The sequence below is a fragment of the Rhinopithecus roxellana genome, chromosome 15 (genome assembly GCF_007565055.1).
Source record: "Rhinopithecus roxellana isolate Shanxi Qingling chromosome 15, ASM756505v1, whole genome shotgun sequence".
NCBI classification, from domain to species: Eukaryota; Metazoa; Chordata; class Mammalia; order Primates; family Cercopithecidae; genus Rhinopithecus; species Rhinopithecus roxellana.
The window spans coordinates 84447091-84471950 of record NC_044563.1 but is presented as its reverse complement, the minus strand read 5'-3'; the positions used below and the strand labels follow the sequence as shown (position 1 = coordinate 84471950).

At 36.4% G+C, this 24860-nt stretch overlaps 1 protein-coding gene across 1 annotated transcript; it reads left to right on the top strand.

Moving 5' to 3' along the window:
• Nucleotides 1–3682: 3682 nt before the first annotated feature.
• LOC104662346 (olfactory receptor 51V1-like) lies at nt 3683–4588 on the top strand. The gene has a single exon (XM_010363350.2). It carries the CDS (start codon nt 3776–3778, stop codon nt 4586–4588), a length of 813 nt encoding a protein of 270 aa, XP_010361652.2. The 5' UTR covers nt 3683–3775.
• The last annotated feature ends 20272 nt before the right edge of the window (nt 4589–24860 follow it).

Below are 24860 nucleotides of genomic sequence, written 5' to 3'. Positions count from 1 at the left end.
AATTCTGTACCCTTTTGCCAATATCTCCCCATCACTGTCTACATTCCTCAGCTCTGGTAACTACCATTCTACTATCTACTCCTATGAGTTCAACTTTTTTGTGTTCCACATATAAGTGATATCATGCAGTATTTGTCTTTGCATGCCTGACTTATTTCCCTTAACATGATGTCTTTCAGTTTTATCTCTATTATTGCAAATGACAAGATTTTCTTCCTAGTTAAAGCTGAATAGTATTCCATTGTGTATACATAGCATATCATATTTTCTTTATCTTTTCTGGATAGGTTGATGTCTTAGCTGTTGTAAATAGTGCTGCAGTGAGCATAGGAATACAGATATCTCTTTGACATCCTGATTTTAATTCCTTTTGACGTATACCCTGTAATGAGATTGCTGCCTCATATGGTAGTTCTATTTTTAGATTTTTCAGAAAACTCCATTCTGTTTTTCATAACAGCAATACCAATTAACATTCCCACAAACAGCATATAGGAGTTCATTTTTCTCCACTTTCCCTCCAACATTTTTTCTAAAGACTTTATGGTTTTATCTTTTATATTATGATTTAAAATTCCTCTGGGATTAATTTTAGTATATAGTGCCATTGAGGGATTGAGATTCATTTTGCTTTTTTAATATACATGAGCTATTTTCATCACCATTCCTTTAAAAAATCATTTTCTCAAAGTAGTAAACTGTCTTTGTGTGCTATATTAGTGGTTTGATTTTACATTGTCTATTTTTATTCATTAGCCTACTTGCTTATCCTTGAGTCAAACTACAGCAAATATGGTTCTGACATCTATTTAGTATCAATCTTGTATCTGCTTGTGTTTATCCCTCAGTGTTTTTGTTTTACAGGAAAACCTTGAGTATTCCAGGACCTTTACATCTCATATAAACTTTCAATGCTATTTGAAAATTTCCACAAAATGTCTTTCAGAAATTTTTATTGAGATTGCATTGAATCTGAATATCTTTATAGGGAAAATCATATTATTTACAATATTGTGTCTTTAAATTCAATCATAAGTGTGAGTCTACCATTTATCTGAGTCTTCTTAACTTACCACATAGATTTCAAGGTAGATATCTTACATAATTCATTAAAGAGATTCATAGATGTTTGCATATTTAGTTGCTTGAGTTTTAATTACAACGTTGATTTGTAAAAGATGTTCCCAACTAAAAAATAAAATGAAGTACATGATTATAAAAATAAATATTAGAAATTTTCTAGTTTTATTACTTTGAACATGCTTTTTTTTTTTTTTCACTGAGAATGTGTTAATAGGAGAGAATGAAGTTATATAATAGATAACTTGCAGGATAGCAAAAGATAAAGCACATATGGTATCTGTTGTTTTGCTTTTCATGATTTCAGTATCCACGGCCAATCATGGTCAGAATATAGGTGAGTAGAGTACAATAAAGATATTAATATTTTAAGAGAGAGAGAGAGAGAGAACATTCATATAACTTTTATTATATTGTTGTAAGTGTTCTATTTTATCACTAGTTATTGTCAGTCTTTTTCTAATGCATTAATTAAACTTTATAATAACTATGCTATAGGAAAAAAATAGAATATATATACAGGATATATGGGGCTAAATACTATCAGCAGTTCCAGACATCCATTGAAGGTTTTGAAACATATTCACTGTGGATAATGGGGAAATACTGTATACCTTACTTGAGATAAACTGCATATGAATTATACAGCTGTTGTATGAATTTGATTATAAACTTTATGTGCTGAAAATTGTAACAAATAAATTAAAATAATGTCAATTTTTATTATTATTAGAAATGCTCCTAATTGGTAAAAATTAATTGTTGCCTCTGTTATTTAGACCAATTAGCCGAATTTGGAATCTGATATTTTGCAATAATTTTATTATGCTTTAATAATAATAAAATTGATAATAGGCAATCATAATTGTTAATGTTTATTTAGTGTTTTTAAGAGTATAGAATAAAGGTAGTAGATTGAATTAGGGCTGTCTATATTATTACTTTCGAACAGGATTATATTTATTGTCTTTGATGGTGTGGGCATCTTTTGAGGGTGTATGCTAAAATCAAGAAGAAAAACAATCATTTCTTCTCCTTCTTCTCCTTCCCCTTCTTCTCCTTCTTCTCCTTCTTCCCCTTCTTCCTCTTCCTCTTCTTCTTCCTCCTCCTCCTCCTCCTTTTCTTATTCTTCTTTTAGATAATGTCTCACTCTGTCATGCAGTCCCACGATTTTGGCTCACTGCAGCCTCAAACTTTAGGGTACAAGAGATTCTCCCACCTCAGTCTCCTAAGTAGCTGGGACTACAGGCGTATGCCAGCACACCTGGCTATTGTTTTTGTTTTTTGTAGAGATAAAGTCTCACTATGTTGCCCAGGTTGATGTCTAACTCCTGGGCTCAAGTGATCTGCAAACCAGAGCCTCCCAAAGTGCTAGGATTACAGGTATGAGTCATCATTTCCAGACCCCATTACTCTCTTTCATGATTGGGAAAATACCAGTTTTCTTAAGGGAAATAAGACATAATATTAGAGTTACAAATCTAGTAATGATTATCTGGATAAAGTGACTATTTGTTCTGTTTATAGCATTCTATAGTCTATAATAATTAGCCACAATCTGTTATCCACCACAGATAGGCCCATCACGTAAGTGTTAACATGGGTTTGAGGTTCAGGCAAGGAAAATGCCATTTCAAATGCATATTGGAAGAATATGCAGCTCAATATGCATGGACTAAATGTGAGCTCAGGAAGTCCCAGTGAATACAATAACCTAAGACAGCAGAGTAGTTAAGAACACGGGCACAGAATCAGACTTGCTGAATTGAATTCAAATACTGACTATTTATTAGCTTCATAATGTTGGCAAACTACTTAAGCCTGATTTGAACTCACATTACTAACTGTAAAGCCTGGATGGGCTTAGAACATCAGATGAGTTACGTGTTTGTCACATACTATAAATGCACTGTCTGTAAATAATTCCCAACTGCAGTCAGATGATGTTTACTTTCATCTTTTGCCTTAAGAAGTAACAGAATGTCTCTGGGGATATGGAATAATGTTATTCCCAATAGTCTCTTCTCTGATAGTATAAATCACAGCCCTATAGTTCTCTCTTGATGCAAGAACTTAAAAAGATATAACCTATCTTTGTGAGACTAGAGAAGCAAATATGTCTTAGAGTTGAGATTTGTGCAACTGAGTTGAGATTTGAGCAACTGAGTTGAGATTTGAACAAGGATAAAAGAAACAGACTGAATTTCAGCGTACATGAAAAGGTGATAGGTAACTAGTTTTTCCAATGAAAATAGAAGTTTAATATGAATTTTAGAATCAAATTCTATCATAATCTTAAATTACTTGAGAAAAGGAAAAATTTGTTTAGATCACATTTTGCTTTCTTTACTTTCCTTCTTTGCTAGACAGAAAGAGAGTAAGATTCTTAATATGGAGATGTCCTTGGGTAGAGGATGTGAATGTCAGTAAATGTGGCTTTGTAAACTAATCTAGAGAACTTCATATTCTATGATCCCTCATCTTTGCTCAAATCTGTCCTGTAAGAAGAAAAAGGAGTTGCATGAAAGTGATCTATCAAATGGGAATAATTTTTGAGCCATAGAAATAACACTTTGAATTTGAAATGCATGCTTTTTCTGCTCACAATCCCAACTCCTCAACCTTTCTCCTAACAGGCTTCCCCGGCCTAGAAGGAGAATATTCCTGGCTCTCTATTCCCTTCTCCTGTATTTACATGATGGTACTTTCAGGGAACTGCCTGGTGCTGCGTGTGATTCATACAGAGCCGAACCTGCGTGAGCCCATGTTCTACTTTCTGGCCATGCTGGGTCTCACTGACCTGTGCATGGGGCTGTGTACAGTACACACAGTATTGGGAATTTTATGGGGTCTCAGCCAGGAGATTAGTCTGGATACCTGTATTGCTCAAACCTTCTTCATTCATGGTTTCTCAGGCATGGAGTCTGGAGTCCTCCTCGCCATGGCCTTTGATCGTTTTACAGCTATCTGTAACCCTCTAAGGTATACATCTATACTCACCAATGTCAGGCTCATCAAAATTGGGCTGGGAATTTTATTTAGGAGTTTTGTGTTCATCATGGCACCCATAATCCGCCTAAAGCTTTTTCATTACTGCCATTCCCATGTCCTCTCTCACTCTTTCTGCCTTCACCAAGATCTGCTGAGACTAGCCTGCTCTGACATCCTCTTCAACAGCTTCTATGCCTTGGCTCTGGTGATTTGTATGCTTTTGTTTGATTCCGTGTTAATTATCATATCGTACATGCTGATCCTGCATTCTGTCTTGGCTATTGCATCCCGAGAAGAGTGGCTCAAGCCCTTGCAGACCTGTGTTTCTCATGTCTGTGCTGTCCTGGTCTTCTACATCCCAATCATTGGCCTCACCATGGTGCATCGCTTTGGGAAGCACCTCTCTCCTGTGGTCCAGGTCCTCATGGGCAATATCTACATCATCTTCCCACCTCTCATGAACCCTATCATCTATAGTGTGAAGATGCAACAGATCTGTGTCAGGATTCAGAGGTGATTCTTCTCGAAGAGAAAGTAAAACACTTTAAATCAAACAGGGGTAAGTGTCTTCAATATGGAACAGTATGGCAAGTTAGGGAAAGAAACACGTTTATATAAGGAGGGTAAAAATAAGATGACAAAACAATAAGACTTTATACAATATGGCATTGACTGTAAGAATTATATGGATCAAGCCTGGTTTTATTTCCCATGTTTTTGCCTTCACATATAATGTTTTTTTTTTTTCTTTTTTTTTTTTTTTATTGTACATTAAGTTCTAGGGTACATGTGCATAACGTGCAGGTTTGTTACATATGTATACTTGTGCCATGTTGGTGTGCTGCACCCATCAACTCGTCAGCACCCATCAATTCATCATTTATATCAGGTATAACTCCCAATGCAGTCCCTCCCCCCTCCCCCCTCCCCATGATAGGCCCCGGTGTGTGATGTTCCCCTTCCCGAGTCCAAGTGATCTCATTGTTCAGTTCCGACCTATGAGTGAGAACATGCGGTGTTTGGTTTTCTGTTCTTGCGATAGTTTGTTAAGAATGATGGTTTCCAGCTGCATCCATGTCCCTACAAAGGACACAAACTCATCCTTTTGTATGGCTGCATAGTATTCCATGGTGTATATGTGCTACATTTTCTTAATCCAGTCTGTCACTGATGGACATTTGGGTTGATTCCAAGTCTTTGCTATTGTGAATAGTGCCGCAATAAGCATACGAGTGCATGTGTCTTTATAGCAGCATGATTTATAATCCTCTGGGTATATACCCAGTAGGGGGATGGCTGGGTCATATGGTACATCTAGTTCTAGATCCTTGAGGAATTGCCATACTGCTTTCCATAATGGTTGAACTAGTTTACAATCCCACCAACAGTGTAAAAGTGTTCCTATTTCTCCACATCCTCTCCAACAACTGTTGTTTCCTGATTTTTTAATGATTGCCATTCTAACTGGTGTGAGATGGTACCTCATTGTGGTTTTGATTTGCATTTCTCCAATGGCCAGTGATGATGAGCATTTTTTCGTGTGTCTGTTGGCTGTATGAATGTCTTCTTTTGAGAAATGTCTGTTCATATCCTTTGCCCACTTTTGGATGGGGTTGTTTGTTTTTTTCTTGTATATTTGTTTGAGTTCTTTGTAGTTTCTGGATATTAGCCCTTTGTCAGATGAGTAGATTGCAAAAATTTTCTCCCATTCTGTACGTTGCCTGTTCACTCTGATGGTAGTTTCTTTGGCTGTGCAGAAGCTCTTTAGTTTAATTAGATCCCATTTGTCAATTTTGGCTTTTGCTGCCATTGCTTTTGGTGTTTTAGACATGAAGTCCTTGCCCATGCCTATGTCCTGAATGGTATTACCTAGGTTTTCTTCTAGGGTTTTTATGGTATTATGTCTAACATTTAAGTCTCTAATCCATCTTGAATTAATTTTCGTATAAGGAGTAAGGAAAGGATCCAGTTTCAGCTTTCTACTTATGGCTAGCCAATTTTCCCAGCACCATTTATTAAATACAGAATCCTTTCCCCATTTCTTGTTTCTCTCAGGTTTGTCAAAGATCAGATGGCTATAGATGTGTGGCATTATTTCTGAGGACTCTGTTCTGTTCCATTGGTCTATATCTCTGTTTTGGTACCAGTACCATGCTGTTTTGGTTATTGTAGCCTTGTAGTATAGTTTGAAGTCAGGTAGCGTGACGCCTCCAGCTTTGTCCTTTTGACTTAGGATTGTCTTGGCAATGCGGGCTCTTTTTTGGTTCCATATGAACTTTAAAGTAGTTTTTTCCAATTCTGTGAAGAAACTCATTGGTAGCTTGATGGGGATGGCATTGAATCTATAAATAACCTTGGGCAGTATGGCCATTTTCACGATATTGATTCTTCCTATCCATGAGCATGGTATGTTCTTCCATTTGTTTGTGCCCTCTTTGATTTCACTGAGCAGTGGTTTGTAGTTCTCCTTGAAGAGGTCCTTTACATCCCTTTTAAGTTGGATTCCTAGGTATTTTATTCTCTTTGAAGCAATTGTGAATGGAAGTTCATTCATGATTTGGCTCTCTGTTTGTCTGTTACTCGTGTATAAGAATGCTTGTGATTTTTGCACATTAATTTTGTATCCTGAGACTTTGCTGAAGTTGTTTATCAGCTTAAGGAGATTTTGGGCTGAGACAATGGGGTTTTCTAAATATACAATCATGTCATCTGCAAACAGGGATAATTTGACTTCTTCTTTTCCTAACTGAATACCCTTGATTTCTTTCTCTGGCCTGATTGCCCTAGCCAGAACTTCCAACACTATGTTGAATAGGAGTGGTAAGAGAGGGCATCCCTGTCTTGTGCCAGTTTTCAAAGGGAATTTTTCCAGTTTTTGCCCATTCAGTATGATATTAACAGTGGGTTTGTCATAAATAGCTCTTATTATTTTGAGGTACGTTCCATCAATACCGAATTTATTGAGCGTTTTTAGCATGAAGGGCTGTTGAATTTTGTCAAAAGCCTTTTCTGCATCTATTGAGATAATCATGTGGTTCTTGTCTTTGGTTCTGTTTATATGCTGGATTACGTTTATTGATTTGCGAATGTTGAACCAGCCTTGCATCCCAGGGATGAAGCCCACTTGATCATGGTGGATAAGCTTTTTGATGTGCTGCTGAATCTGGTTTGCCAGTATTTTATTGAGGATTTTTACATCGATGTTCATCAGGGATATTGGTCTAAAATTCTCTTCTTTTGTTGTGTCTCTGCCAGGCTTTGGTATCAGGATGATGTTGGCCTCATATAATGAGTTAGGGAGGATTCCCTCTTTTTCTATTGATTGGAATAGTTTCAGAAGGAATGATACCAGCTCCTCCTTGTAACTCTGGTAGAATTCAGCTGTGAATCCATCTGGTCTTGGACTTTTTTTGGTTGGTAGGCTATTAATTATTGCCTCAATTTCAGAGCCTACTATTGGTCTATTCAGGGATTCAACTTCTTCCTGGTTTAGTCTTGGGAGAGTGTAAGTGTCCAGGAAATTATCCATTTCTTCTAGATTTTCTAGTTAATTTGCGTAGAGTTGTTTATAGTATTCTCTGATGGTAGTTTGTATTTCTGTGGGGTCGGTGGTGATATCCCCTTTATCATTTTTTATTGTGTCTGTTTGATTCCTCTCTCTTTTCTTCTTTATTAGTCTTGCTAGTGGTCTGTCAATTTTGTTGATCTTTTCAAAAAACCAACTCCTGGATTCATTGATTTTTTGGAGGGTTTTTTGTGTCTCTATCTCCTTCAGTTCTGCTCTGATCTTAGTTATTTCTTGCATTCTGCTAGCTTTTGAATGTGTTTGCTCTTGCCTCTCTTGTTCTTTTAATTGTGATGTTAGAGTGTCAATTTTAGATCTTTCCTGCTTTCTCTTGTGGGCATTTAGTGCTATAAATTTCCCTCTACTCACTGCTTTAAATGTGTCCCAGAGATTCTGGTATGTTGTATCTTTGTTCTCATTGGTTTCAAAGAACATCTTTATTTCTGCCTTCATTTCGTTATGTACCCAGTAGTCATTCAGGAGCAGGTTGTTCGGTTTCTATGTAGTTGAGCGGTTTTGGTTGAGTTTCTTAGTCCTGAGTTCTAGTTTGATTGCACTGTGGTCTGAGGGACAGTTTGTTATAATTTCTGTTCTTGTACATTTGCTGAGGAGTGCTTTACTTCCAATTATGTGGTCAATTTTGGAATAAGTGCGATGTGGTGCTGAGAAGAAGGTATATTCTGTTGATTTGGGGTGGAGAGTTCTATAGATGTCTATTAGGTCCGCTTGGTGCAGAGATGAGTTCAATTCCTGGATATCCTTGTTAACTTTCTGTCTCGTTGATCTGTCTAATGTTGACAGTGGGGTGTTGAAGTCTCCCATTATTATTGTATGGGAGTCTAAGTCTCTTTGTAAGTCTCTAAGGACTTGCTTTATGAATCTGGGTGCTCCTAATTGGGTGCATATATATTTAGGAGAGTTAGCTCTTCCTGTTGAATTGATCCCTTTACCATTATGTAATGGCCTTCTTTGTCTCTTTTGATCTTTGATGGTTTAAAGTCTGTTTTATCAGAGACTAGGATTGCAACCTCTGCTTTTTTTTGTTCTCCATTTGCTTGGTAGATCTTCCTCCATCCCTTTATTTTGAGCCTATGTATGTCTCTGCATGTGAGATGGGTCTCCTGAATACAGCAGAATGATGGGTCTTGACTCTTTATCCAGTTTGCCAGTCTGTGTCTTTTAATTGGAGCATTTAGTCCATTTACATTTAAGGTTAATATTGTTATGTGTGAACTTGATCCTGCCATTATGATATTAACTGGTTATTTTGCTCGTTAGTTGATGCAGTTTCTTCCTAGCCTCGATGGTCTTTACATTTTGGCATGTTTTTGCAATGGCTGCTAGCGGTTGTTCCTTTCCATGTTTACGGCTTCCTTCAGGGTCTCTTGTAAGGCAGGCCTGGTGGTGACAAAATCTCTAAGCGTTTGCTTATCTGTAAAGGATTTTATTTCTCCTTCACTTATGAAACTTAGTTTGGCTGGATATGAAATTCTGGGTTTAAAATTCTTTTCTTTAAGAATGTTGAATATTGGCCCCCACCTCTTCTGGCTTGTAGAGTTTCTGCTGAGAGATCTGCTGTTAGTCTGATGGGCTTCCCTTTGTGGGTAACCCGACCTTTCTCTCTGGCTGCCCTTAAGACTCTTTCCTTCCTTTCAACTTTGGTGAATCTGGCAATTATGTGTCTTGGAGTTGCTCTTCTGGAGGAGTATCTTTGTGGTGTTCTCTGTATTTCCTGAATTTGAATGTTGGCCTGCCCTACTAGGTTGGGGAAGTTCTCCTGGATGATATCCTGAAGAGTGTTTTCCAACTTGGTTCCATTTTCCCCCTCACTTTCAGGCACCCCAATCAGACCTAGATTTGGTCTTTTTACATAATCCCATACTTCTTGCAGGCTTTGTTCATTTCTTTTTCTTGTTTTTCTTTTGGTTTCCCTTCTCGCTTCATTTCATTCATTTGATCCTCAATCGCTGATACTCTTTCTTCCAGTTGATCGAGTCGGTTACTGAAGCTTGTGCATTTGTCACGTATTTCTCGTGTCATGGTTTTCATCTCTGTCATTTCGTTTATGACCTTCTCTGCATTAATTATTCTAGTTATCAATTCTTCCACTCTTTTTTCAAGATTTTTAGTTTCTTTGTACTGGGTACGTAATTCCTCCTTTAGCTCTGAGAAGTTTGATGGACTGAAGCCTTCTTCTCTCATCTCATCAAAGTCATTCTCTGATCAGCTTTGATCCGTTGCTGGCGATGGGCTGCGCTCCTTTGCAGGGGGAGATGCGCTCTTATTTTTTGAATTTCCAGGTTTTCTGCCCTGCTTTTTCCCCATCTTTGTGGTTTTATCTTTCTCTGGTCTTTGATGATGGTGACGTACTGATGGGGTTTTCGTATAGGTGGTCTTCCTGTTTGACAGTTTTCCTTCTAATAGTCAGGACCCTCAGCTGTAGATCTGTTGGAGATTGCTTGAGGTCCACTCCAGACCCTGTTTGCCTGGTTATCAGCAGCAGAGGTTGCAGAAGATAGAATATTGCTGAACAGCGAGTGTACCTGTCTGATTCTTACTTTGGAAGCTTCCTCTCAGGGGTGTACTCCACCCTGTGAGGTGTGGGGTGTCAGCCTGCCCCTAGTGGGGGATGTCTCCCAGTTAGGCTACTCAGGGGTCAGGGACCCACTTGAGCAGGCAGTCTGTCCCTTCTCAGGTCTCAACCTCGGTGTTGGGAGATCCACTGCTCTCTTCAAAGCTGTCAGACAGAGTCGTTTGCGTCTGCCGGGTTCCTGCTGCTTTTGTTGTTGTTGTTGTTAACTGTGCCCTGTCCCCAGAGGTGGAGTCTACAGAGACAGGCAGGTTTCTTTGAGCTGCTGTGAGCTCCACCCAGATCGAGCTTCCCAGTGGCTTTGTTTACCTACTTAAGCCTCAGCAATGGCGGGCGCCCCTCCCCCAGCCTCGCTGCTGCCTTGCGGTTAGATCACAGACTGCTGTGTTAGCAATGAGGGAGGCTCCGTGGGCGTGGGAACCTCCCGGCCAGGTGTGGGATATATTCTCCTGGTGTGCCCGTTTGCTTAAAGCGCAGTATTGGTGTGGGTGTCACCCGATTTTCCAGGTGCTGTGTGTCTCAGTTCCCCTGGCTAGAAAAAGGGTTTCCCTTCCCCCTTGAGCTTCCCAGGTGAGGCGATGCCTCGCCCTGCCTCAGCTTTCACTGGTCGGGCTGCAGCAGCTGACCAGCATCGATTGTCCGGCACTCCCTAGTGAGATGACCCCAGTACCTCAGTTGAAAATGCAAAATCACTGGTCTTCTGTGTCGCTCGCGCTGGGAGTTGGAGACTGGAGCTGTTCCTATTCGGCCATCTTGCTCCGCCCCCGGGATCTATAATGTTGAAATTTCTAATAGTAGAGTTATGCATCACATGTCCCTACAATTTTTCTGCAGGAAAAGATAATATTTCAATTGTCCATATGCATTTATCTTGTAAGAAATATCTACAAAGAAATCATCTAAACACACAGTTTATATCCATCAAAGGAAGCTCAATTTAATCACTTGATATTGTCTTGATCAACATAGATTAATTGATCTACAATTGGTCTCTAACTTCAAATGGATATCATCAGACTGTATGTTAATAGTTCACTCATGAACCATTCCAAAACATTATCACTCTTCTCACTAACCTGTGAATAGACGACTCTGTTACTTGCTTTGCAGAGGACCTTTTATCATCATTGTTTTAGAAATGAATTTTATTGTGTATATTTAAAGTATACAGCATGATATTATAACATATATGTGTAGTAAATAATTACTGCATTAGAACAAATACACATACACATAATCTCATATAGTTACCCATCTGCACTATCCCATGATGAGAGCAGATATACTTTACGCATTCAGCAAAAACCATGAATACAATACATTATTATTAACTATAGTCCTCATGTTGTACATTGAATATGTTATCTTGCTGATCCTACATATTTACTACTTTGCATTCTTTGACTTACATCTTCCCATTTCTTCCCCTGACCTTGACCTTTGTTACATCGGTTTATTCTGTCTCTGTATATTTGACATTTTTTTCCTTTTTAGATTCCACATATAAATGAGATTGTATCATCAAATTTTACACTTCCAAAAATAGTCACTAACATCACAATCTTAATTCTAGTCTTTCAGAAACTGGTATCATTCTACTGTTCAGAGTAAATGATCCACTTATCTGCATTCTTGTTACTGCTCATCTTTTCTGGGTTTGATAAATATCAGCAAGGCAAGACTTTTTCGTATGGGAATTTCATGTATTTCTTAATAATCATAGAAAATAACAATGCTAGCAATTTGGAAAATAATAAAGCCTAGTCTAAACCGAAAACCTTGTGGAATTGTCACTCATAAGGACCTTCAAATGGAGAAGCTTTTGTTAACTATTTTATCTCCAGCAAAAAGTAATCTTCAGCATCCTTATCCTCATCCTCCCAAAAAATCCCCAGAAAAAATTAACATATAAGCTACTAGATAAAGTGAATCTTGATTCCTTCGTGGAACTGCCATAAATTTCTGAGAAGAAACTTGATAAACCTTCTGAAAAAAAAATTCCAGATATTCTTACTTATATTTGCCTCCCCTTTTCTAAAACATACCTTTTGACTCATTAATCCCATGACTAATCTTCATAGCATTTATCTTGAAGGGGCTGTGCTGGTTTTGACATAAATGTGAAATATATTAAGGCCCACAGATGTGTATGAGGTAAGCTGGCTGGCAACAAATACGAAAATACATAAACTGATAACTCTTAAATTCTAATACAAATCAGAAAAATATACAAGATGGAGATATAAGAAGATTTTATTAACTGTTTTACTCAAGGAAAATGTAGGGTTGTTATTAGATTATTTGGGTCCTCACTTATGTTTTGAAAATTTAAGGCTTGAACAAACAATAATTTGTACAGTAGACTGATTATAAAAATTCCACCTCAAGGGTAATACAGCATTCAGGTTACAACATTAGCACTTTTTCAATTTCTAACTAAAATGCATTTAATTGTTTACCAAAAAGTAAAGAGTCCAGAATAACTTGGAAAGTAAGAAAAATTAATCAAATTATTAGAAACCTGGAAGCCATTTCCACAGTGTAAATAAAGCTACAACATAAATGTGTCTGGCCAAAGATCTGTGGTTGATATGCTTATTCAGTTTGTGAAATGGGTAGAATCATCATCCATAATCCAATTAGGGAAATAGTTTTCACTCCATCTAACTTATAGTAAAAGAAGTGGAGTTTAAAACAGCAATGACTGTTCTGTTTATAAAAATGATTTTCACATGCATTTTTGTTTTTGTTTCCTATAAGTACAAAAGAGTAAAAAAATAGCAACTGCATAATACTGTAATATTATACTTATTTATTAATCAATAAAATAAGTTAAGAAAATTAAGATATATATGATAGAAGAACGCAACGGAAGAAATGTAATTATTTACTGAAAACTTACTATAAATGTGTAAAATTTAATAGCTTTTTCTAATAATCTGTTAAAATTATAAGCATTCAGCAAGGAATACATTTTTAAAATAAGATTTTTCTTTACAGTAAAAAACACTATTTGAAAGTAAGGTAGCATGACACATCCTATGCAAAAATGTAGCAACTGTGAGCACAAATATGTGTAACACATGTAGAAATTGTTAACACCCTGACAGGGGCTAGTAAGAGCAGACACTTGAGAGAACAGAAACACTTTCCTCACTGTAACTAGATTTGCTGTCCTAAAACAACTCTATAATTGAGCTGTAATTAAACAAATGACAATAGGTTTAACCTAACCAAATGTTTATAGCTTCCTAGGGAAGGTTAAAAGTCAGAGAAACAAGAAAAATTTTTAAAGTACTTCATGGGTAATACCTTGGACTAGATTTTAAGATTACTAAAAAGTATTATAAAGTAATATCATTTTACATGTAAAGTAGGTGAAAGAAGAATCCACAAATACTTCGATGTAACAGAAGATGAAGTACAGAAATAACAGTAGATACATAGAAGTAATAGTGAAACATTTAGTGATATTAAGTGATATTTTCTATTATTTGGAAAAATATGTATTATGTAATAGCCATCTGGGAAAATTTAAAGCTAAATGTATGCCTAATTTCTTAACCCAAATACAAATATTCTAATATTCCAAAATAACGTGTAACTAGATGAATATTATATGTGTAAAAATTGAACTTTGAAATTAAAGAACTACTGTTGTTTCAAAAAAGCATTTTTGAATAAGCTATGCCTTCTACATGAGGACAGAAAACAAGAATTTATAAAGTGAGGATTAATATATTGACCACATACACTCCAGTTATGAGGAATATCAAACTATTAAAATATTTAAAATTTAACACTTGACAAGAATTGGTTTACATAGGGAATGCATTCCATAAATCAACATAGTAAAAGAAAAACTAAACCCATTGGAACAATGCATGATATAAATTGTCTGTACTTAGAAAAGAAATTCAAATTGTTGACAAATATTAAAGAGGTTCAACTTCATTTAAAATTGAACAACAAAAACTTTTTAAACATAGGTCAAAATTATTGCATATTTTGTTTACAGTTGGAAAAATACACATAATTATCAATATCCATTATTGCTGAGGTTGTAAGATTCTACAGAGAGGTACTTATATGTATTTTAATATGGATATAAATTAATGAAATATTTTTGAAGGTTAAGTATGTGATTGCTACCCAAATATTAAATCATCACACATGTTCACTCTGAAATCCCTTATTTAGGTTAGATGGGGAATCATTAAAATAAATACTAATCTAAACCTTCTATTTCTTTTGAGTTTGTTCCCTAAAATACACTAATATTATAGCAATAATACAAATATTTTATGGCTTCTCAGAGATTCAGAATGATGTGAAATCTTCTAGTAACTAGAAAAACTTTTGAGTTGTCACCCTAAGTGTTAGTATAACCAGAATATAGTTTCCAACCTGTGCTCATTCCAAGTCTAATGAATTAGAATAATGGGCTCATCACCTACATTATCTTAACAATTAACTATAATTTTAGTCTTATGATATTTATTATTTTATATAGAACTTGCATGTATATGTTTCCATATTCATCTATGTTTCCTACAGGGGAAGTGTCATTTTGTTCACTGTTGTATATTTTGCTTCCAGCAATTTTTTAAAACATGGTAGAAATGTGATAGATATTTGTCAAATTAGATATCAGCTGAAAAAAATTAAAGGTTTTTTCTTTTACTTTTCTGTTGTTCTAAATTTGAATCTTTAATTTTACTAATGTATATGAAATTGCAATTTATAATAAACATAAAAACAGTGAAGAAAAGAGTAAAGTCTAGCACTTGTACTTTTGTTTGTTTGTTAAAGAGATAAGGTCTCACTCTGTGGCTAAGGCTGAAGTGCAGTGGAGTAGTCATAGCTCAATGCAGCATTGAATATCTGGGATCAAGAGATATTTCTGTCTCCTGTGGAGACAGAATGTCTCTATATTTCCCAGGCTGATCTCGAACTCCTAGTCTCAAGCAATCCTCCTGCCTCCCCCAGGATTTCCAAAATACTTAGATTTTACTCATGAGCCACTGCACCTGGGTGAGACCCCTGATTTTTAAAGATGAAATTTTTACTTTAAAAGCTTTCTCATGAAGGGACATTAACAGTAGCTTACTTCATAGTATTTTCCCAAATTTTATAAGATATTTGAACTAGATAAACTTAGAAATGTTTTTATTTTCTTCTAAATGTATTCTATATTTCCCTAATAACAAAATGTAACAAGAAAAAGGAATCAACAAATGGCTTAGTAAGTTACAGAAATACTTCCCCCAAAATCTCTTAATCTTATCTGAATGAAGGTTTATAGCTCTGTTTTTCATTTACTCTTTCTCAACAAGATCTCTCAAGGAAGTAAGCTTAACTTTAGTTTCAGAAAATAATATGTGGAAAGAAGGCCATGATTTTTCTCTGTACCCCAAGATATCCAAAATTTCACCTGTGGCAGGATGGTCACTGGTAAAGAAATAGTTTTGAAAATTGAGATGATATTTTCTGTCACGGTAAACATCACAGAGGATTTGCATCTGGTTAGCTTATATTCCTTTTGAATCAAACTTTAATCCCTATTTATTTGCTAAAATATGTCTACGTGAGCTAAATGTGGCAAAATTTTTATAGTCGAAATTTCACAAATACTAGTTCTCTGTAGCTCACAACATAACCTGGTAAATTACAAGGAATTTATGTGAAACCAAGTGCAGATTTAATGATATCAGAGAAAAGTTTCTTTCAATCAACAGTGTAATTGCCATAAAATATCTTAATTCCTCTCAAACACTAATGCCTCCATATCGCTTATTCAAAATAATGTTAGTGTCATGTAATGTGCATAAAATTAGGTTCTTATATTTATATTACAATCAAATCTATAAAAGAGGCTACAGACTTGTTTCTTTAATTTCAGAGGATATTCACATTATTCCCAGGAAGAATAACTATACCCAAATAAAAGGAGTACAGCATAATAGAGGACAGTCTCTGACCAAGCTAATACCTGGCACCATCACTTACTAGTGTATGTCTTTTGATGGACTCTTAGCTGCTAATGTGCAGCAATTTTCTTATCCATAAAATTTGGATACAAATAGGACATAATTATGGCTACTGTAAAGATTAAGTAGTACACTGCATGTAAAATGTTCAGAATCACTGTAGAGTAGACAACTATATCAGTTATTTTATTACTACTACTAGAAATTATTATTAATATTAATACTATTACATCTTAAAGATGAGAGTGATATCAAATTTTCTCCAACTGCATCTACATTCTCACTTTTAATTTGTTCTATACTTTCTTTCCCAGTGAACCCAACTCAGTTTTAGAACAATAGTGCATATGTGGTGAATACTGGCACTTTCAAATGGACCATGTAACACTAAGTATAAGGAAACCATTGATACATATCAACATGGGTGTGTTTACAAGGAGAATTTCTCTAGAGCAAGTGAAAAAAAATCAGAAAAATGGGGAATACACAAAATAATGTGCTGAAATAGAATAAAGGTAGGACTTGGAGTAAAGAAGAAAAATAAGTGCCTGAAACACCTTTACATTTTCCACTCTGCATCCCTAATCCAGTTTTGTGTCATAAATACACTGGTCATCATATAATTCAAGATGATAATTTCTGTAAATTTACTCAGAGTTCATCTGTCTCTTTTGGATTCCTCACAATATAAATCATCTTTTGTTTTCCAAAAAATCGGTTGACATCTTAATTTCACTGGGCAAGATGGAACTGCCTTTGGGGCACACATTCTCCAAGAAATACAGATAACCCTTTTCACCCAAAGAGTCTGTGGAGTTTGAATCCAGGAGTCACTGATGCTCTTCTGGACCTCACCCTTATCCCAGACTTGCTTCTACTCTTGTATGTATCCTCTGTGAGTCAGATCTTCTGAAAAACAGAAAAAGAAAAAAAAAAAAAAAAAGAAAAAAAAAAGAAAAAAAAAACACTTGAAAAGCATTCTCTCATTTTAGCTCTAACCACAGACAACTCAGGCTTGAAACCACAAATCTCATATATTTTCACTGTGAGTGCTTGAATGCAGACACTAGTTATGGTGAAAGGGCGTTATGGGATATTTTCAACTCACAGCTCAAACAAAATATATTAGGTAACTTTTACCTTTAATGCATCAGCAAGGAAGTAACAAAAGTTATTAATAAAGAAAGAGAATTATAATGGTAAATGAACATAGCTTTATACCATAAGCAACTGTAACATTGAATAAAATACATGAATAATTTTTTTTTGAGGGGCAATTGATAATAGACAGTTCTGGAATGGAATTCTTTAAATAAAAACACATGAGGAAAGTTTCACATTCACAGATGACTCAAGGAGAGGATCCCTATTCTACTAGGTGGTGGTGTTGACCTTGATATGACATATGCTCTCCCGACCAAAGGCAGAGTGACCTTCACATGCCATGTGCTCTCCAGACCAAAGCCAGACCTAAGTTGTTTCGGTAAAGGACCAACAATGTGCCTCAAGGAGAGGATGCCTATTCTACTACGTGGCACTGTTGACCTTGATATGACATATGCTCTCTGGACCAAGGGCAGAGTGACCTTTACATGCCATGTGCTCTCCAGACCAAGAGCAGTGAGAGACCTGGAAATGCCATGCAGTCCAAGGGCAGAGAGTGACACTCACTGTGGAGGGGGAATCCTTTGTTTCTATAAAATCACGAAGACGCCTTCCTGTGAGCTATCTCCCCAGTTATTAAGACATTCCCCCATCTTGCCAAACAAGATTACTTCCCTAAATGGTAAAGCTTTCTGTACAATGCACACACAGACAGGATAAGAGATATGATGATCACAGACAGGAAAAGAGAAATTTACAATGGGAAAGTTGTAGATCCTGTTGCTGACACCCCACTGGGGCAGTCGGAGGCTGGGGTCAGTCCAGAAGCCTTTGGATAACACCGGGGGTAGCCCCGGCCAAAAATCCACAGTTGCCCCAAGACTTCTTCCATTCCTACACAATGACTATTTCCTCCGTGAAAGGAAGCTGGCTCGAATGTGGCCAATATGCCTAGTAACCCGTGGGTATTGGGGGGATCCTCCATTTTCTCCTCAGTAAGCCTGACATCCGAGTCTTTAAGAATGCCAACCATGCTAATTGTATTTTTAAATGACTTATGGGGGCCCATTATTGATTTCATTTGATACTAAAATGGGGGCCGAGATCTTTGGAATGAAAGGACAGATTTTGAGGTTCACTCCACACTTACCACACCAATGATTCTACCTTCCATTCTCGTCTTGATCCCTGATGAGAACACCCAACTGAAACGGCTACATTGTCTGGGGTGTATACCATGGGGTTCGTAGTCTCTTGCCAAGAAAGAATTCATGACACAGACATATGTGGGTAGGTTAAGGAGCGGAAAGTTTAATGGACAGAAAAAAGGAGAGAGGAGAACAATTCCTTGCAAGATAGAGACGACGGAAAAGGAGGAGGTGGCAGACTGCAGCAGGTTTATAGGCAGGCTGGAGAATGTGGTGTCTGATTTACATAGGGCTTACAGATTGATTCAACAGGTATGACGTTTACATAGTAATTGGTGAAGGCTAGTGGTCCCACCCTAATCTTATTATGCAAATGAGCTTTCCAATTGATCAGCGCCATCTTGTCTGGTCTCTACATGTGGCTGACAAAGAGAAAGGAAGATGGAGCCACCATCTTGAACATGTCTAGTCTCTAGTTCCTGCTGGCATTCACCTGTGCAAACTTCCAGCTTGCTTGTCTATGTCTGCAGCTCAACTTTACAGGCTGCTGTTTGTTAGAAAATATTTTGGGGCTTCTTTTCGTTAAAGAGAAAGCCTTACCGAGGACTCCACACCCTTACTATTTGCCTAAGTGATTTCTTTTTAACTCCTATATCAGTATGTAGAATGCTGATAAGGTTTGGCTCTGTGTCCCCACCCGAATCTCATGTGGAATTACAATCCTTCTGTGTTGGAGGAGGGGCTTGGTGGGAGGTGATCGAATCATGGGGGCAGGTTTCCCCTTGCTGGTCTCATGATAGTGAGTGAGTTCTCACGAGATCTGGTTGTTTTAAAGTGTGTGGCACTTCCCCCTTGCTAGCTGTTTGTCCTTCTCTGATATGTGAAGATATGCTCCCTTCCCCTTACCTTCTGCCATGATCGTAAGTTTCCTGAGATCTCTCGAGTCATGCTTCCTGTATAGCCTGCAGCACTGTGAGGCAATTAAACCTCTTTTTTTTTTAGTTTTTGCAAATTATCCAGTCTCAGGTAATTATTCATAGCAATGTCAGAATGGACTACTCCAAGATTGTTCCAGTTTAGCAGCATTTCTGCCTTCACAAGAGTAGTTTCACAGGAGTTGTGCTAAAAAAAAAAAAAAAAGTCTACAGACTCAGTAGGTCACAGAATAAATGATAGATGAGGAAAGAAAATGGGAAGAAATGTTGGGTGATAGGGAACACAGTGTGATTACAAAAATGGATGGAAATTGTAATTGGAACAAGCAAATGGAGAAACTAGGGTAGTAGCATGATGGAAAAAGTTTAATCTATATACATTTTGTGGACATGAAAAGAATAATAGAAATTCAAATGGAACTATAGAATGTTTGAACCATGTAACAAAGGCTTTTACAAATTTGTAACTGAGATCCAGAAGGTATGATGGGACAGTATCAAGGAGCGTGAGGAGGGTACTATGAGTGTATAACTGGGAAAAGTACAGAAAAGGACTCCTATGGGAAAAGCAACATAATGGCAAATATTAGCAACTTCCAGATTAGAGGGATATTAAGATCATGCAATAAGTTTTGGATAAAGAAAAGGAATTTGGGCAAGATTTTTTGTTTTTTGAGAAAAAGTGAGTATTGAATAGTAGTGGTGGTGGTGGTGGTGGTAGTAGCAGCTAGTATTAGGTAGGGGAGAGAGTTAATGTTTGTACATAGGAAAATATTTTTTGTCATTGTCCTGTATTTTTAAGTGCAGTGCACATGAATAGTTCTTGTTTAATACATAATGTTAATTTACACAATTTTATCTTCTTTCCATTGTCAAATCTTTATATTTAACTTTCTAACTCAGTTGAAACAGAAGGAAGAAGGTAGTTGGTCTCTTTTCATTATTATTGTCTACGCTATCCCTGCATTCATGACTTTGGAACATTTTTTGTGCCATCTCACTTTACTTATTTGGAATTTTCTATCTTTTTAAATTATATTTAGGATACATAACCTTTGTTAGATATATGTATTAGAAATAGTTTTTTTTTCAGTAATATGACCATGATTTTATTTATTTACTTTTTTTATTTTATTTTTTTATTTGTCTAAGTTTTACTATTTTTTTTAAATTATACTTTAAGTTCTAGGGTACATGTGCATAACGTGCAGGTTTGTTACATATGTATATTTGTGCCATGTTGGTGTGCTGCACCCATCAACTCGTCAGCTTTTTTAAAGCAATGGATTGTCTTATTACTCTATTAATTATGTTTTTTTAAAAAATTTAGATTTTATTTTGGAGACAGAGGGTACATGTGCAGGTTTGTTGCAAGAGTATATTGTGTGATGCTGGAGTTTGGGTTGTAAATTCCATCACTCAAGGAGTGAGCGTAGTGCCCAATAGGTAGTTTTCAACCCGTGTTCCCACCTTCCCCTACCCTCTAGCCATCCACAGTGTCTACTGTTCTCATCTTTATGTCCTTGAATGGCCAATGTTTAGCTCCCACTTATAAAAATGAGATCATGTAGTATTTTATTTTCTGTGCAAGTGTTAATAGTGCTTAGGATTATGACCACCAGCTGTATTCATCTTGTTGCAAAGGACATTATTTCATCCTTTTTTATGGCTGTATAGTATTCCATGATGTGTATGTACCACATTTTCTTTATTCAATTTACTGATGATAGGCACCTATGTTGATTCCATGTCTTTACTGTTATGAATAACGCTGCAGTAAACATATGAGTACATGTGTATTTTTGGTAGAAAAAATTATTTTTCTGTGGGTATGTACCCAGCAATTGTGCTAGGTTGAATGATAGCTGTGTTTTAAATTCTTTGAGAAATCTCCAAACTACTTTCCACAGGGTCTGAACTAATTTACATTCCCAAAAACAATTCATAAGCCTACCATCTTCTCTGCAGCCTCATCAGCATCTATTATTATTTTACTTTTTAATAGTAGCCGTTCTAACTGGTGTGAGATGTTATCTTATTGGTGTTTTGATGTGCATTTCTTTGATGATTAGTGGTGAAGAACACTTTCACATATGTTTGCTGGCTACTTGTATGTCTTGTTTTAAGAAGTGTGTGTTTGACACTGTGTCATGGCTCACACTTGTAATCCCAGCACTTTGGGAGCTCAAGTGAGAGGACTGCTTGAGGCTAGCAGTTTGAGATCAGCCTGGTCAATAGAGTGAGATCCAGTCTAAATTTAAAATAGTTGTATGTGGTGGTGCATGCCTTTGTCCTAGCTACCCAGAAGGCTGAGGCAGGAGGATTGCTTGAGCCTGGGAGGTCGAGGCAGCAGTGAGCTGTGTTAGTGCCACTGCACTTCAGCCTAGGTGACAGAGCCAGATCCTGTCTCAAAGAAAAATAAAAAGTGTTCTGGTTCGCTACTAACATTTTATTGGGGTTATTTTCTTTTGGCTTGTTGATTTGTTTACTTACCTTAGAGATTCTGGATTTTAGAACTTTGTCAGATGTGAATGTATTCTTCCATTCTGTAGGTTGTCTGTCTACTCTGTTGATAGTTTCTTTTGCTGCACCAAAACTCTTTAGTTTAATTGGGTCCCATTTCTGATTTTTGTTGTTGTTGTTGTTGTAATAGATTTCACGGACATAGCCATAAATTATTTGCCAAGATCACTGTTGAGAAGGGTATTTCCTAGTTTTTTTCCCCAGGATTTTTATAGTCTTACATTCAAATCTCTAATCTATCTTGAGTTAATTTTTGGATATGGTGAAAGGCAGAAGTCCAGTTCCTTCTTTCGCATATGGCTAACCAGTTATCCCACCACCATTTACTGAATGGAGAGTTCTTTCCTTAAAACTTGGTTTTCTCAGCTTTGTTAAAGATCAGATGATTCTAGGTCTGCAGCTTTATTTCTGAATTCTCTATTCTATTCCATTGGTCCATGTATCATACTGATACACTAATAATGTTCAAGGTAAGACTCTCAGCTCACTATATGCAAGAAAGCCTATTACCAATACATTTATTGAAAACAATCAGAGGCAATTGCTTAATATTACAGTTGCCTCATTGTTTAACATCACATTTGTCTGATATTGTAATACTAGTTGTGGCAAACAAGTGCCTGGTTTAAAACATAAAAAGAAGACTTTAGAAATGAGATATCCATAGAAAATTTTAGAAAGCTCTGACATATTCTTTGTAATGTACAAGGCAATGGGCATGTTCAGGGTTGTGCATATAGCCAGGAAAGACCTGCAAGTATTTCCTCCTCTCATGTCTTGGTCATCTTGAGGACCTGCACAAGGGGGCAAGAAGTCTAAGATTGAGTTGTAAGCTGCCAAAATGTTGAAGGAGTGCCATACCACATACACGGATTCCCTTGACAAAGAGTAGAAAAAATATTGGTTTAAGGTATTTAAGGAGATCTCTGAATAATTGCTAATAGATCACTAAAGTATCAAAGCATGGACTGTGAGGACACACAATGTAAGAAATAAATACTTTATATATTACTTATAGAATTAATCTAAAGAAGGTCACTAACAGAAACAACAACAAAAAGTAGCAAAACAACAACATCAACAACTGAAATATTATTCCAGAGAGAAAGAAGGTCAACTTTTCCAGCTGCACACTATGTTATATAAAAGTTTTCAATATTTGGAAACATAGAAGACACACAGGGACACCAGAGAATATAGTTCATATACAGAAGGGGGAATGTCAATAGAAACAGTCCTTGGGGGTACCAGATGTTTGACTAAGGAAGGAAATAATTTCATCTTAATCATTGTAAATATAAAGGAATAAAGGAAATGATAATTTAAGGATCTTTTAAAATATATGGCAATAATAATTTGAGCAAGATTAAATTATTAAAAGTATAGAAAATCTAGGCTTGTAAAAAATAACTAAGGTTAAAAATGATTACCTAAGTTTCAACAGCAGATATGAGCTAACAGAAGAAAGAAGCAATAAGTATCAACATAGGTCAAATGAAATTGCCTCTGTGAGGAACAGAAAGAAAGAATAAAGAAAAATTGTCTTAAGAAGTAATTTGCAATATGTTTTTCTTAATTTTCAGATAGCTTGCCTGCGCTAAGTTAATGTACACGTCTTAGTTTTCTTTTAGATTTCTCCAGTTAACTACATGTTTGATTGGCACCTCAGGCATATCATTTGACTGGTCACCATAAGACAGTCTCTGGAGACTCTGGTCTTCATAGGAGAAATACATGAACACTAAGCACATTTAAGCTCCAGGGAGCATACAATGTGAACATGACTGTACCAGAGGAACATTGCTGTATGTTTGTTTCCCTTTTACTTTTGATTTTCTGTATCCTAAGGGACATAACAGCTTTCCAAACTTGAGGGGCCTCCTGAGCATTTGTGTAGCCTATTACAAAGCAACTATAACTACCAACTTGCCAGAGAGACTTTCTGCTTTAATGATAAATGCTGTCATAGTTTTTAACTGTTTCCACATATGGATATTTCCCTAGATGCTGCAGCGAAAAATGATCATTTGTGATTTTGTAGAAAATTAGTTACAACAGGTTTTTAATTCCAATCTGCACTATATTATGTACTGTAAGATGGTATTCAAGATAAAGCAGGTGGAAGTAAATGAGAAAGGAAAATGCATAAACATGTAAATAATGTTACACATTTCTAAAAGACATGTGGACATTTGAATTAATGTGAATTTCTAGTAGAGGAGTAAATCATCCTAGAAGATACACACACACACACACATACAAATACACACAAACACACACACACATATATACACACACAAAAAGCTATAGTCAATGTGCTACTTTTTAAGGAAAAACATGGAAAAGTTATATTAAAGGGTGGTGTCTGGTTATGCAACTTGTGCTAAAAACAATTTTATAGGAAGATATTCTAAGAAGGAAGCTGAAGTGAATGAAGGGTAGGCAAAAACTGTAAATAGACTGACCATCTCTAAAGTCGGAAGCTTCAGGAACAAGAGTAAACATCTGTGAAATTATTAAGAGACTAGAGAAGATCTACAGGAACATCTGATCTCCTCTGGAAATTTATTGGGAGTTTGCTGGAATTCTGCCCCTTCTTGTTGGTGCTCACAGTCTGATGAAGGAGGCTGACAGAAAAATAAACAAAATGCAAAGAATACGGTAAGAGTTCTATGAGACACTTAATGACTGATTGTCTGAAGTATTAGAGTTAAATAAAGGAGACAAGGATAATGCTGGGATTTCTTACTTTAATGGCTGGGTGGCTGTTGTTTCCACCAAATAAAATACAATCAAGTAGAGGAGAATGAAAGAACTCACTGAATTTAGTTTGAGGTATATTTATGTGATGTCACTAAAATGCATTGATATATATATAATATGTAGTACTTTCAATAAAGACTGCATAGAAAATACCATGATATTGAACGGGCA